Source organism: Chiloscyllium plagiosum, chromosome 12 (genome assembly GCF_004010195.1).
Source record: "Chiloscyllium plagiosum isolate BGI_BamShark_2017 chromosome 12, ASM401019v2, whole genome shotgun sequence".
Lineage (NCBI taxonomy): Eukaryota > Metazoa > Chordata > Chondrichthyes > Orectolobiformes > Hemiscylliidae > Chiloscyllium > Chiloscyllium plagiosum.
Genome location: NC_057721.1, coordinates 52,739,509 through 52,756,137, shown reverse-complemented (window position 1 = coordinate 52,756,137; position 16,629 = coordinate 52,739,509). Strand labels below are relative to the sequence as shown.

The following is a 16,629-nucleotide window of genomic DNA, read 5'->3' as shown; positions in this document are numbered from 1 at the left end:
TTGCATTATAAGTTTCAGGATGATGGTGGAAAATGGCATTAGTCAACCTCGAGTAAGAAAAATGGATTCCATTGGACAAGATAAAGCTAGGTTGGACAGACAGGACGAGAGGTTGATGGGTGAAAAACGGTAACTGAACCTTCATAGAAGAGATAGTTCAAGTTATGTTGTGGCATATTCCATCAAATGGGAAAGTCGGATGAACAAATCCAGAGCTCCCTCAATGACAAAGAGGGTAGAAATTAAGATAAAGAAGAAAAATGTGCTTAAGATAGGCATTTCGTTGATAATATAATTGAGATACAGAAGATTCAAAGAGAAGGCAAAAAAACAAATAAGCAATTATGAGAAAAGGCTGGCAGCCAACATATAAAAAAAAAGTTTTCCCAAAGTCTTCCACAGGCATATAAATGTAAAAAATTACAATTAGAGATGAAAAAGGAGATTTAGTCTTAGAGTTAAGGGCATGGCTGAGCTGTTAAATGAGCACTTTGCATCAATCTTTACCAGAGAAGGAGATGCTTCCCAGGCTATAGTGTCAGTGAAAGGAACTTATCACTAGAAAGTTCAGAATAGAAATTTTGAATAGACTGTTGATCCTTCCAAGTTGATGAGGAACTTAGACCAGATGAGATGCTTCAAGGATTCTGAAAGGAGTAAAAGCAGAAATTGCAGGGGCACTGACAATTATTGGTATGCTTGCCTTCATTGGTCAGTGCACTAAGTACAGGAATTGGGACATAATGTTGCAACTGTATAGGACATTGATGAGGCCACTTTTAGAATACTGCACTCAATTCTGGTTTCCCTTTAGAGGGTCACTGCAGACTTGATAGGCAGAACGGCCTCTATCTGCACTGTAAGGATTATATGATCCTTCTTCAATAATGATACCAAAATACCTGTCTCTCCAATACCCTGGTACTTCTCCTGTGACCAAAGAAAATTTAAGGATTAATTTCAAAGCCCCTGCACTTTTATCCCTTGCTCCCATTAAAACCATGGGATACATCTCAAGGCCCAGGTGAGATGTATGTAACTGTTAGCGCGCCAACACTGATAATATAATATTGTATCCCTCTCAACCTTAATTGTTCAATTACATCAGAGTCCTCTTCCCTGACTTCTATCCCCACATCATTCTTTTCTATCATGAATACTGATGCAGTACTCCTTTAAAACCTCACCCACATCTTCCAGCTCCACACATAGGTCTCTCATGGGCCCCACTCATTCCTTGGTTATCTTGCCCTTAATATAACTTGTAAAATGGCTTTGGATTATCCTTTATTTTACTCACCACATTTTTACATATTGCCTCTTGGATTTCCTAATTTCTTTTGTAAACAAGCTCTGCACTTTCTGCACACCCATAAGGCTTCTGATGTTTTGAGCCCTTGATGTCTACAATAAGCTTGATTTGGAGACACACACTCCCACATGCACCCCCTCACAGACTTTAGACATTCTGCACTCACTATACACACACATACACACTTTCTCACACTCACAACCTCCACCCCAGACAGACACACACACACAGACAGACAAAGACCCACATGCACACACATATTTTGTGGGGTGAATTTGTACTTGCAGAGTTACATTGCACTTTGCTCAAAAACTGCATACATTCATGTAGAACACGGAGTTCAAAAACTGCATGAATTTATGTAAAATTCTGTTATCTCACTTTTTAGATTAGAATCAATCCAGGGGGCTAACACCTTCAACATATTGTCTAGCGATCACTATTGTTAACAGCTAACCAGAGAATGAAACTTTTAAAAAAAAGGTTTTGTGATTTACACATGAAAGAAGTGAAACTATCACTGTATTCTAACAGATGAAAGGCTTAACAGACAATCAATTTTTTAATGTATATTTTCAGTTACATCACACTGCAAATTTTTGCTATAAATTCTGTGTTACGATCGAGCCCTCCACTATCACCTGATGAAAGAGTGTCGCTCCGAAAGCTAGTGTGCTTCCAATTAAACCTATTGGACTATAACCTGGTGTTGTGTGATTTTCAACTTACAATAAGCTTCCACTTCTTTCTTATCCAATCCTGGACATTCTCAACAACCCAGGTTCTTTGGACATTTTGGTCCCACTCGTCACCTTTATAGAACACATTGTCAATAGTGATGGTGCAAGTCCAATGTGAGATACTCCCAATGCCCTGATGTAGATTTTCCTACAAGTGGCTGCTCCATGTCTGCTTTGGCCAGGTCCTGTCTTATTGTGTTAAATAATTGGGACTGCAAGTGAGACAGGTAAGGGGACCCAGAGGGCAAGAAGCTCAGCATTTGCAATTGTTCAAGTAGTAAGAGGATTTTTCTGCCCATCTGGATGACAGGGGGCTAAACTAAATGGTCAAGGCACCATGGCACAGGAACCCATTAAAGCAAGGGCTGGGGTTGGGGATTGGAGAGAAAAAGGAATGTAGTGGTCTTGGGAGACAGTATAGTCAGAGTGTTTGACACTGTTTTCTGCAGCAAGAGACCACCGAGTTGCCTGTTGATTCCAGCTTGTGGAACAACTGCTTAGAACTAAAAAGGAATGTGTAGTTGAACAGCATATTCATTTTCGTTCATGTAGGTACTAACAACATAAGCAGGACCAAAAGAGGAGTTTCTGCAAAGTTAGTATGAGAAGCAAGGTGCCAAATTAAGTAGAACCATGAGGGTCATAATCTCTAGATTATTACCTAAACCAAATTGGTATAAAACAAATCAGATTAGAAAGATGGATGCATGCTCTAGGACTTAGAAGTATGGGAAGTTGGTTCTGTTTCAAGGAACACTAGCACCAGTTCTGGGCTAAGTGGAATCTGTAGTAATGGAATGATCTCTACCTGAATCATGCAGGGGCCAGTGTTCTTGCAAGCCACATAACTAGCAAAGTAGAGAGGATTTTAAATGGGTGGGTGCAAGGGATCACATTTAGGGGCATATGGTAAATCAAATAATAGAGCTGAGGCCAAAAGAAAAGACATTAATATAGAAAATGATAAACAGACTCTCTCAGGAAGAGAGAGTACAAATATAAACAGAAAACCAACAGATAAGACTATAAGTTACATAAATAAAACAGATAAAACTAAAGACTTGGTAGTTAAATGCATGTAGAATGAACGGAGAGGGGAATTAGAAATAAATAAGTACGATCTGGCATCCATTACAGAAACTTGGCTGCATGATTCTGTGGACTCGGACCTAAATCTTGAAGGGAACTATACTTTTGGGAAGGTCTGGAAGCTAGGAAAAGATGGAGGGATGGTTCTGTTAGTTTAAGAAGAATGACAGTTACCCATTTGCACTTACTCCTCAGCCTATCACTTTACAGTATATGGGTTGCTTTGAGTACAACTCACCCATTCTCTCCTACTGTTAGCTCTTATAATCACTTAGGGTCATTATTCATCGTTTTTCAGTCCTAGCCTGCTGGCTATAATCTCCTTGTTTACCTGTCCTTTTCATATCTTTCTCCATCTCTCTGGAATCCATATCTCCACCCATCCACTCATATCCCCCTCCCCACCCCAAAACACCTCCTCTCTTCAGCATAAATATCACTTTTTCCAAGCTGCTAACAGGTCTGATAGTCACGAGACTTGAAACATTAACTCTGCTTTGTTTCCACAGATGCTGCCCAAGCTGCTGAGTTTCAGCAGCTATTCTTGTTTTTTTTCAGATCTCCAGCATCTGCAGTTTTTTTTTGTTTTACTTTAGTCTAATAGAAACCTCCTAAGTTCAGGAAATCAGGATGTGGGAATAGTTTAAGTAGAGATGACGATTAGTAAAGGCCTCCTAACAATAATATTATAGTAAATAGAGCATAAAGGAAAAATGATGGGAGCTTATCAGAAAGGGAAGATTTTAATCTTCATATAGACCAGAGAAGTCAGATGGGTGAAGTTAGTTTCGATGAGGATTTTTAAAAATGCTTTTGGGATAAATTCTTAGAACAACATGTTCTGAAGCCAAACAGCCATGGTACCGTGCAATCAGATAGGATGAATGAATAATTTTATTGCGAAGCCTGCCCTAAGAAGCATTAACCATAACATGATTGAATTTTACATTTGGTTTGAGGGAAAAGGAGTGGGCCCAAGACCATTTGTTTAAAAATTTAAAAAGGGCAATAATGATGCATGAAGAAAAGTAGGCTAAAGTGAATGGACACATTCGAGTGCTAGCCATTTTACAGAATACAGATACATTCAAGAAAGTAGAAAAGTCTAAGGAAGAGACCACTGAAATGTTAACTCAAAATGCTAAAGACAGCATCAAACTTCAACGTACTATTAATTTTAAAAAAAAAGCTTTCAAGCAGAAGTTGCAAACTGAATAGGATGTCTGATACAGGTTGAGCAATGTATTGTAACACAACTATAGGTCTGCAAAAGTTTATAAATAACTTTCTTCTACATTTTTTCTATAAAAATGGAACCTGGTTTAAATTACCATGGCTTAAAGAAATGGAGGAGAGTTTGCAAGGCTTGATTGTTTTTGAATGATCTTAGCTCCAAAATATACAAATTAATTTAGTGTGACTGCTTCTCAAAACAACAAGAAATACAATTTTACCAAATGTTATCTAACACAGCAAGATTGCAATACTTGCAGACCCAAAAAGGTACAGCACTAAATAATACCAGATTTGAATTCACACTCTAAACTAATGAAATGTGCTCAAGCTCATCATGCCAGTCAGCCCTACTGGGAATCCCCAGCTATCTCTCAAACAGCTCTGGTCAATCCAGCAGAAGCAGATATGGAAACTGAAGTGTACAATAAATGACACATAGGGGAGTCAGGGCAAGAGAAAATATAAAAGTGTATACAAGTATCCAGTACATATATGATATATTAAAATTCTTAATATTTACATATTTACTGTTAGCACCTTCAATAAACGATTCCTAATTCACATTTAAAGTAAAACTAGCTGACTAAACTTGTGAAATGATACTGCACCCTCCCCTTCCTGGCGGCAATGCAGTGTCACCCCTGGTTCAGGTATAACTGAAGCAGTACACGTTTATGTAACCTGCTTTCATTACAAATGTGGACATAAAGCTTGATAATGGAAAGATAAAGACAGAATGCAACACTTTAAGATGTTACATCTGTTACACTCTGGTCGGATTATCTCCAACTCTCAAAGTTTTCTTTGATAACTGTGTTATGTTCACTTACTCTGTGCAACACCGTAGCAGTTTACTATATTAAACATGTTTAAAGTGGACTAGACAAACTTGAAATGTCATTTAAAAGAAATCACTTGCTAGTAGTCTGCTGTATATCTCAATAAACTAATGAAACACCATGACTGTTTTTAGTATATTTGAACAATATCTGTAAATCTGTAATCTGTATCTCACCTGTAATCTACTTTACACAACTCTTAACATAACCTATATAAGAAAAATTGGATTACCTGCACTAAACTGGAATGGACCATGCCCAGATGTAGGTCTGCTGCCTGAGCCAGAAGATCTGGGCAGATCTGGGAGGTTAACCCGTACAGGAGGTGGGGGTGGAGGCAATGACAGAGGGATGCTGTCAAGTGCATTATCACAATCTGTGGGCAAAAACATACACAAGTTTAAGACAAACGATAAGGATTCGCATTGACATACAGACTTAAATCACTCGACAAGGTATTTAAGAACAACCTCAAATTCAAAATCCAGCATGGAAAAATTGGAGATTAATAGTTAGCAGTAACTGTAGCATTCAACAACCACAGCTGCTGATTTTCCACAGAACGCAAAAGTAACTGGCTTCTTACAACACAATAGTAGAAATGAAACTCTGCTAAGAAAAATGGAGAAGGGTCCCATTGCAACCAGGTTGCAGGCGAGACATAAATTTCTAAGCATAATCTTCTATCTCGACTGTGATGAAATGTGCCTTTTAGAGGGATTTGTTCTGTCCTGTTTCACTTGGAGAGGTGTTGTCAACCTGGTGCTGAGGTACATGCTCCATTGAAAGCAGAGTAAATAGCTTTGGGGTTTTTTTTAGTCAAAAGAGGTATGAGAGGGGTAGAGGTAAAAACAATGACTGCAGATGCTGGAAACCAGATTTCTGGATTAGTGGTGCTGGAAGAGCACAGCAGTTCAGGCAGCATTCGAGGAGCTTCAAAATCGAGGTTTCGGGCAAAAGCCCTTCATCGGAACACCACTGATCCAGAAATGAGAGGGGAAGAGTCAGGCTCAGACAGACCTAGGGTTTTAGTTTTGTTTTCAGTTTTTAGAGTTGAAGCTGCTAGATACAGCGCTCTCTCTCTATATACTGCTTAAAACGTTTGAGTTCTCTCTGCTGCGAGATTCATTCTGTCAGTGTTCCTTCTCTGGGACTGGAGGAGACAGCAAATGAGCGAATCTGTTTTGCTGAATTTGCCTTTGCCAAGAGTCTATTTATGGATGCTGCTGATTTGGAACAATTGATGAGTATTGTTAAGTATTTTGTCAGAATTAAAGTTTTGCCAATTCTTCATTTTATGTTTGTATTTTAACTGTGGCACAAGAATAAAGTGTGTTTTGCTTAAAACCTTGTTTTACCAAGTAAATCACATCTGGAATGCAGTACCTTACACTTGCCTTTAAATAAGAGAGAAGTTAGGGTCTATTTTCTTGATATGTTTTGAAGGCGTTTGGTCTGGTCTATAACAATTCCAGTTTAGAAGTATGCTAAACTGAAGCCAACAACATCCAAATCTCGACGGCACCTATTAAATTACCAACAGACTGCTTGAATAAAGATGTTTAGCTGTCTAATGCCTACCTTAGAGTCAAATATAGGAAAAACTGAATGCAAGCATGGCTCCATTATCACAGGATGAGGTCATCTGGCTCATTGTACCTGCACGATTTCTATTATCTTATGCTAATCTATCTTCTCCCATATCCCGGCACACCATTTCCATTCAAATAATTGGCAACTGACCCTCCAACCAATACATTTTCCAGGGAATAGGTTATGAAATGTAATCCTTGCAAAACGTAGTGGATGTAGATTCAGTTAAGACATTCGAGAGGGCATTAGCCGATTATTTGGATGGAAACGGTGTGCTGGGACATAGGAAAAGGCAAGAGATTAGCACTAGAAAAAGTGATGTGCACATGAAGGAAAGGTGATGAGAGTTTTTTCTCACATTACCTTTCCTTCACATGCACATTACTTTTTCCAACTCTCCAATGGTCAAATTAACACTCCTTATGAAGGAGGACTTGAGATCAAAGAAAAAGGTTTTTTTTAATTGACGATAATTTGGATCCTCTAAGAATTAGCTGCTGCTATCACATTCTTGCCCACCACAGCACATTTTCATTTGCCTTCCTACCTCCATAATCTATCCATGCAATTCTGAGCAGGCCCCAAGAGATAACCTGCATCAGCACAGTTGAAAGGCAGCATTCTGCAAAATTTCTCCCTCAATGTTTCTCAAAATGTTTTCAGGAACAGGAGTAGGTCAATAGGTTCCTGTAGAGTGTGTGGTGCTGGAAAAGCACAGCAGGTCAGGCAGCATCCGAAGAGCAGGACAGTCACTGTTTTGGGCAAAAGCTCTGCATCAGGAATTTTAGGCTTTTGCCTGAAACATCAACTCTCCTCTTCCTTGGGTGCTGCCTGATCTGCTGTGCTTTTCCAGTACCACAGTCACAACTCTAATCTCCAGCATCTGCAGTCCTCACTTTCGCCCGATAGGTTCCTGTAGTCTATGGTGCCATTCAGTAATATGATGACGAATGAGTGCCCTAGTAACATACAACTATATTTTCCCCATAATGCACTTTCCTCAATTTAAAATTAATTCACAAGCATCAAGTGCCTTTCACCTTTAGCCTTGACAGATCTAGCTCTAATGAATAGGCTATGTTACCTAACCCTAAACACACCAAGCAGCAAAATCTCTTTTTTTTAAATCTATCCTATCAGATCCCCTTAATATCGTAAAAACTTCTATCAAGTTGTTCCCTCATTCTCTAAATTTTAGGGACTATGTTTTATGAGTTCTGCAATTTAATTCTTGCAGTCCAAGTATTACTCTAGTAAATAGATTGACTTTGCAGGGAGGTCAGCATCTATCATTACAGCCAAATAAAGGTGTAATCCTCAAAGGAACTGAAACAATATCAAACTTTGAGGGAATCTGTAATCCCTTACAATGGGACTGAAAAGAAACCCAGCATGGTATTGCTTGAAACAAATTGTTGAAAGGAATTATGATTTTTTAAAAATATTTACCATATATGCATTGTTGATATTATTCCAGGAAAATATACTGACAATGAAATGATTTAAATAAATGATGGAAATACTTGTGCTCATGATCACTTGACTGAATTTAGTTGCAGATGCTGCAGCCACAGAAAGCCAAACAACCTTGTATCAGCATTCTTGTTTAAACAAGAACATGCAATCAGGAGGGCAGACTAAATAAAGTATAAAGACAATGTTCAAACTAATTAGGATTATTGTTTCTGGGACTCCAGACATGCTTCAATGGGTAACTCGACAGCACTGATTCCAAGTATGAAACACCCTAATCTGATCCTTGGCCTTTGCACTGTCAGCAGGTCTCAGGCAGGATGGAAAGAGGAATGCTATAACTGACTTCAGTGGTGCAGGAGTAGGTAAGCAAGAAGGAAGGTTCATCAAAGAGCAAGGTTTTCTCTCCTTCAATCCCTTTAGCTGTAAAGGGTATATGTGACTTATCTGATCACTGCTTACTTTGTAGTCCCAAACATTAAAGCAACTGCAAGAATTGAAATGACAGTATGCAAAAGTGCTCAAAGACTGCCGATCTCTGCAAAGCATAAATCAAAGGACCTTAAAGACAGAAAATTGAGAAGCATACAGCAAATGTTCAGGTATGAAAAGTGAAAATGCTTGAGAAAATCAGCAGGTCTAGCCAAACCTGTGGAAAGAGAAACAGGATTGATGTTTCAAGTTCAATATGACACTTTGTCAGAAATAAAAAGGCTGAAATATGGTGGTTTTTAACCTATTCTCAGAGGGAGAGGAGCAAGGGGATCAGATGGGGAGGATGCCTAGAGCAAAACACAAAAGTCAATTAACCTTTCAGCTCAGCGAGCAAACCTACATCCAGAAGCTCAACCTGAGCTACAAATCTTTTCAAAACTCGCGAACAAAAGTCAACATTCTGGTGGTTACTCTCAATGTTCAGCTTGTTTTCCTACCAGTCTTCCTCCATTGCTGACCTGAGTTTTTTTTTTAAGAAACATGGAAAGTTAAATGCATCGGCCATTTAGCCCATCGAACCTACTCTGCCATTCAGTATATGATCTAGCTGATCATTGAATTCAGTTCTTGCTCTTGCTTTCTCCCATACCCTTTTGTTCCTTTAGCTAAAGGACTATGTCAACTCCTTCTTGAGAACATTCCAATATTATGGCCTCAACCCCTCTCTATGGAAGAGAATTTCACAGGCTCAGTACTCTCCGGGTGAAGGAACTTCTCATCACTGTCCAAAATGGCCGACACCATAACTTTAAACACACCACTGACCTGGATTACCTGGTCATCAGAAACATTCTTTCTGCATTTATCCTGTATAGTTCTGTTATGATTTTACAGGTTCCTATGAGAATTCCCTTCATTTTTCTAAACTCTTGTGAATACAGTCATAGCTGATCCAGTCTCTCCCATTTTCTTGCTTTGTGCTTGGGTTCCCAGGACTCCCAGATCCCTAGCAATTATAATTTTCCTTAATCGTGAATAGTTTCTAAATCATGCCACGACTATTTTCTTCAAACAATTATAATACAAGCCTGAGCAGGAAAAATAAATCTCTGTACTTTACAAAGGTGAGTTTCTAATCAGAACAATTGTATTCCTGCACCTTGTACATCAATGTTTCACAAACATTCAACATGAACAGTAACAGAATGTTACAATACAATCCTCCTAAACCTAACAGTTCAGCAAGTTGACAAATGAGTATTTGAATAATAAAGATCAGAAGGAGTCATAGCTTTTTTTTTGTTTTTTTTCAGAAAGGGTCATAAATATCTTGTCCAATCTGTGTTGTGTGAACTAATCTCAAGTCAGATATAAGCAGATAAATCTAAAATTTCCATTAACACCCCAAGATAGGTAAAACACCACTGCCACCCAACACAGCTACTGAAACCGAACATATGTAGACAGCACTAGAAGGCTGAGTGATGCACTTCACTCCAGAAATTCATGCTAACAATCAAGACTCATGTTGAAGACAGAGACTGACCATTATTCAAGAATTTGTATCCAGCTGAGTGCCAAGGAGAGATGGTGAGGACAGAAATACAAGGGGAATAATTGGTGAGGAAAACAAATTTTAAAAACTTGTTTGTTAAAGATTGCTTTAAAAAGTGACCAAACTTTAACTGTTCATTTTATTCAAAAATAAAAATGTAGGTTAACAATTGCTTTGAATGTATTACAATCCAGTAGAGTCAACTAGGCTCTCATTTCCTTTTTCAATTAGTTATCAATCTCAAAGCTGATGTTTGATTTTGGACCTACTTGGATAAATACACATGTTCTCTGGCATCTAAAAAAAATTAAACCTTTACACCTTTTTCACAAGATTACTGAATAGAATTAAAAATTAACAGTATCTCCATTATGGTAGCTGCATAAATGTGGCTAAATGCTTTGACAGGCCACACTAATTATTCAGGAATCACTGAGGCCAAGATACACAAAGAAAATCTGTCTTGTTACTTTTGTCAGAAGCAGTACCCTCAAGTGAATGTAAAAATTATCATCCATACTTAATGCCTTTCTGTCCTTCTCTAAAATGTTTATTTTTGCTTCATTGTTTCCATGGCTCTCTGACCAAAAGCAAAACACCCATGTATTTCTGCATTGATGTTTGCAAAACACTTTCCCTGCAGTTAATTTCAAATAAGTTTCTGAATTTTAAGAATCCTAAAAAAGATTGTAGAATGGTAGCAAGTCCTATTTTGCTTAAACGCTAAACTTAAAGTGCTTCGTTTAAACCATGATCATTTAAACCGCATCTCTATAATTGTTTTGATTTAACCATTTAATTGCTTTAATGGATGTTGCAGAATGTAAGTAAAAATGTAATGTCAGAAGTGTTTAAGTTTTGAACAAATTGGCTCAGCCTTTTCTACTTTACAGAATGTTGAGGGGCTGAAGAGAGATTTTGTGTTATTTGTTTGTGAAGGAGTTGCATATTTCACACACTGGCGTTTAGAATGAAACCAGTAAGGTTGCTTCAAAGCATTTTGATTGGAAGGAAAGTTGCATGATGTGTTATAACCATAACAGGTTACTACAGGATAGATACTGCAGTTTTGCAGCCAGGACAGAGCTCCAGCAATCTCCATCCTACTGACTGACCCCCAACTGATATCCATGAACGGCCAAGAGTAAGCAACCTAGGAATCTAGAACTTCATTAGCATTATGGGAGCAGGACACGGAATCATTGAACCTCAGGTAATCTGGACAGGAAACAGACATTCAAACCTGCACCACCAAAAACAAAAACAGAAATTGCTGAGGGAGGTGACCCTCCCTCAGAACTCTCACAACCAGACGTTCTGTCTTCACTTTAAGGTCTGAAGATTTAGGAGAATTCTATTGGCAAACTTTTTCCAGCCTGGTCAGTGCGAAAATAAGAAGTAGATTGGTAAGAGGATGAATCAAATAATTCTCACAGAATGAATTTCAATAGAATGGGAAGTAATTCTTGTGACATTTAATAAATGGAATGGTCCATTCAACAGCAAGATTGCCAATAATCTGATTTTTTTCTGCCTGTCTTACATTCTGAAAATAAACATTTACTTAGTCATAATAGGAGTCATGATGTTAAGCCCCTATTATTGCATTGTCATCAAAATTACTATACCTGGAGGAGGAACTAAAAGATCATAATCAGAGGGTGTTCTGTTCAGAGAGGAGCAGCTGGGTTTTTGGCTGTCTTTTGCCGTAAGTCGAGCTGGTGGTACGGGGGCTGGAACAACTGGCATCTCAAAAATATCATCTGGAAATACCAGAAACATATTTGATTCATTTGCAATTTTATACAAAGGTTTTTCCTCCTCATTTCCTAAGAGGTTAGTGTCAAATTAGACTATAGTTCCATTAGTTGCCTCCACCGTGACTACTTATTTTGCAGAAGCCTACAATGAGTGTGCAAGCAGACTACCGAACCAGAGAAGATAACAATGTTGAGCCTGGTCATGTGATCGCACATCCAATCCAATGGGGTTTTGTACAAGAAACAGGAAGGAGACCCCAATTTGACTTTCTTGCACACTAGCCCAAGGTTAGTGGGGCTAAGTGAGCATCACAATTGCTGCTCTGGCTGAAATTTGATGTGTGAAAACTGAACACAAGCTTAGTGTCACACAATCATGTCAGACATGTTTTCTTTGGAAAACACAGAACATTTTGATGAACAGTACATGATAACCAACTCTCATGTAGCAGCTACAAACTTTGGAACAAACAGAGAACAATTTTCCTTAATATGCAAGCTTTTAAGAACAATTGAGAAAGGACAACAATTTGTAAAGAGAAAAAAAGATACGTTCCATCGTTTTGTTGTTGAACATGATCCCAATGGCCAATCAGAATTTTCTACTGGGGTCATATATTCTAAAAGGACTTATTTGGTCAGTGTTATATTAAGTATCTATCAATAATGTAATCTAGACTACACAGCTAGCAGAGGAACTAAGATGTCATAATCACAGGGCATTCTGTCAGAAAGAAACAATTTCTTGGATCAGTGAATTAAAATGAGCAACTTCTAAATTTACTTTAGACAGTAAGAGGGCACTGAATGATCAGCAGGGAAAAATTATTATTGTATGATCTATTGATTCCAAGTAATAAATAAACTTCAATAAATATGAAACAACAATGTGCATTTCAGAGCTCCTTTAATGTTGCAAAATGTACATAGATACCTCAAATCAGCATTATCAACACAATTTGATATTAAGACACATATGGAGATTTTCAGGTAGATGACCAAATGCTTGGTCAACGAGTTAGGTCTTGAAGAGTATCCTAAAGGAGGCGAGATTAATGGAGTGCCTTTAGGTGAGGTATCTCCAGAACTTGAGCAGGACAACTGAAGGGATAATTGTCAATGTCGCTAGGCTAGAGAAGTTTGTTAACCATCATGAACTTGACATTATTTTTCCATTTAGTGCACAGTAAAATTATTAATAATTTCTTTCAAGTGATGTGCTTAATGCTAGCAACTGTTGCCCATCACTAACTGCTCTTAAGTGCAGGGGCTTGTTACGCGATAAGGATGGTAGATTTCCTTCCCGTAAGGACATTAGTGAACTATAATGGGCTTTTATGAAAACGGAGGACAGCTTTATAATCATAATGGCCATGTCTATCTTTCAATTCTAGATACTCTTAAAATAACTATTAAAAACAAATGATTCTGTCATAAAATGTTAATCATATTTTTAACTGGAATAGGTATTAACATTACAGATAATAATTAAGAACAGGTGGTAATATTTAAGTGAAACCAAATACACGGTTCACATCTTTAGAAGCAAGCTACATTCACTGTATTTGAAACTTCAATTGTATTATGGCTAATAATTGTTTATTTTAACTTATTTGCTTAAAATAATTTTAATATAAAAAGCCAAAAATCAAATGTATTTTACCCATTTCCAGTGCCTTAGGTTTCTTTGCTTCTGATGTGTTGTTATGTATTCCATTAGCACACTGCCCATTTTCAAATACTCTGGAAAAATTAAACAGAACAAAAAATTAAAGTGGCAGGAATTGGGAGAGTGAGACTTTGGAGAATCAGAAGCCAATAAGTACAGGGAGGACTGAGGAGGCTAATTTTTCTTTTATAATGCAAAATCTACAGGAGTAACTGTAACAGATTTGTATTCTGTCCTCTCAACTCAGTGCAAATTCAAATTTATTGGAAGATGATACACTTTATCTACTTATGGTAAAATAAACATTTTGGATTAAAATACCCTTTTAAATATTCATTCGTTTCATAGCACTCATTCAATAGGGATCAGATAACATTCTGTAAATATGGTTAAAGTTAAAATCTATGAAACCTTTAAAAATATAAACAAGCTTTCAGAATAAGTCAATAATAAGTTTTATTTAAGCCTTTTAAACCTTCATATGTAAAAATATATATTAATTATCTATGTGGGCATATACACTGCCTACTCGAATGAATTCAAGTCAAAATTAGATCTAACTTTGGCGCCATGCTGCAACAGTTGAAGGACATGTTGATTCTCCATCCTCTGCTTTAGTTGCATCTTTGATTGGGGATTAAAAAAATAAATTTCAGACTAAAGTATCACTGATGCAGTCCATATTTATGTTGGATTCATATAATGAATTGATCTTGACCTTTGCTGAGTAAGAAATCATTTCAATAAAGTCTCAGAAGTTCAACATTAAAGTTCTTCTAACCAGAACTTTCATGGTGCATATACTACAAAGAAAATTTAAAATGTTTTAAAGTAGAGATTTTAATATCAAAACGAAATGCAGTTCTTATACTATCCAACTAATGGCACTTACTGTCAACACAACAGTCTCACACAGTCAACTGCAAATCAAAAGTTAACCCTCTGGGATGCACCAAAACTGATGAACAAGTAGTCTTGGTTAAAAACTTGGTTAAAAACCAGTTAAAGAAACATAAAAGGAAAAATATGTAAGTCTGCGAAAAACCAAACAGCAGACACATTAACAAAAGTAGAGAGAACTTTGTTAATGTATTTCATAGTTGTGACTTGTTCAAATGTAATTGCGACTCTCAAATTTTGTTCGCCCAATTTGAAGTGAGTAACTGTTACATAAATGTCTACAATGAAAAGATCACAATAGTGAATTATTCAAATCAGACTTTAATTTAATTAAAATTACATTTCCTCTCCTAGAGCTGCCAAGCAGATGTGGATTCCAGTTTGGTTAACGTTGAAAGGAACCCAATAGCCTCTTAGCATGACAGGAAGAGCCCCCCAGTGATCATTGAGATTTTTGAGCTAACAAGTTTATGTTCTAAAAGGCAAAATGTTCACAAATGCATCATGATAAAGGACAAAACCTAAAACATGGCAGGGAAAAAACCACCAGTCAAAAAAAAAGAGTTGAAGTAACACACTTGATTGCAACTTAAAGGATAATGATCATTTGGGTGCGGTAACAGTAACCCTTGGAATTATACCTTAGCAAAGCTTCAACATTCTCAGCATCAGGAAACTGAAGAAAATGGAGTGTTTAAAATGGAGGTTTATATTTTAAACACAAACTATTTATTTGTAGCCTGCTGTTTATCTATAACGAACTTGTTATCTTAGAATCTAGACAGTGCACAGTATTCATCAAGCTTTCAATACAAGCTAACAGGTTTTTTTTTAAAGTACTTAAATACCAGTATTGTACTACAGAAAAGTAAAAATTATAACAATCATCACCTAATGCAACAAAATCAGACGAGTCAAGAAAAGGAAACCTACCTTGATGCACGAGGCTTCACAGTTTGCAAATGGGGAGTTTGCACAGGTATGGACACAGGATATGAGGATGGAATCTTGTATTCATCTTCATGAATCTCATTAAGCCCTCTTTGAATTTCTGAGTTTGGCTGTTGGTATCTACAAAAGTAAACCTTTGATAAATAGAATGATTCACTGCAAAGGAGTTCCCCATCAGAGAGCTTTACATAACATACTGCTCCTGATTTCAAGCAGCTGTCACCATAATTGACAACAGCCCTGCTAAATGGAAGAAAGAATTTTGCAGTAGCATAATTACACAGTCCATAAACACTGCAATTTATTCCCACTTGCATTAAATGCTTCCACACAATGCTTCTCATTTTAATTACATTGGCAACATGCTAAATTTGGCAACTTCAAATTAAAGCCTCATAGGAGGTAACTCATGGATGAAATGACAATTATCTATTTTTGGTGACCACAAAAGTCTGAGGATATATTTAATATAACTGCAGCCATTGGTCAGTCGCAAATTCAGAGGATTATCTCTGCCTACTGGTTATCACTGTCACACAAAATGCTGCAGTGCAATCATGTTTGATTGCAAAGATGCAGAATTCTTGACTTTGACTTTGCTCCTGCAAACAACTGTTAACAAGGGATTATACAAAGTCTTGCAAACAAAGTTCCTACAGGAGGAAGACAAACAAAATGGTGCATCTTCATTGGACTATCTTGCTCATTTCCTTTAGCTGATATAAGAACTATTTCAACATTGTGATTAACAAAAAAGACCTATCCACATTCAACCTTTTCAACTTACGGATGTTTGTTATGAAAATCAGTTAGGAAAAAAAAGATGAGGAATGGTAAAATTAGCCTAAAATAAGCCTTTTTGAAATACGAATGTAACTTTGGCATTATGTTAACCAATAGAGTGAAAAATTAAAATTAAAAAAATAAGCTTCACAGACCTCTAACCTCTCTTAATTGCCCGAGATTATGCACCATCTTCCAAATAAAAAGAAATTGTAAATGACTGCAACTTCAATTTTTGCAGACAATGGTCTAATGGGAGTTGTTTACCTTCACTCATTTTCCTTTTAGAATTAC

General features: G+C 37.1%; 1 protein-coding gene across 3 annotated transcripts in view; it reads right to left on the bottom strand.

Moving 5' to 3' along the window:
* Nucleotides 1–16,629, bottom strand: part of cblb (Cbl proto-oncogene B, E3 ubiquitin protein ligase) — a 214,138-nt gene that overhangs the window by 5,610 nt on the left and 191,899 nt on the right. For all 3 annotated transcript variants that reach the window (XM_043701076.1, XM_043701074.1, XM_043701075.1), the window contains exons 12-15: nucleotides 15,535–15,672; nucleotides 13,696–13,775; nucleotides 11,901–12,035; nucleotides 5,449–5,592 (exon numbers count right to left, since the gene is read on the bottom strand). In XM_043701076.1, the coding sequence (XP_043557011.1) occupies nucleotides 5,449–5,592; nucleotides 11,901–12,035; nucleotides 13,696–13,775; nucleotides 15,535–15,672 (497 nt within the window). The remainder of the gene's footprint in view (nucleotides 1–5,448; nucleotides 5,593–11,900; nucleotides 12,036–13,695; nucleotides 13,776–15,534; nucleotides 15,673–16,629) is intronic.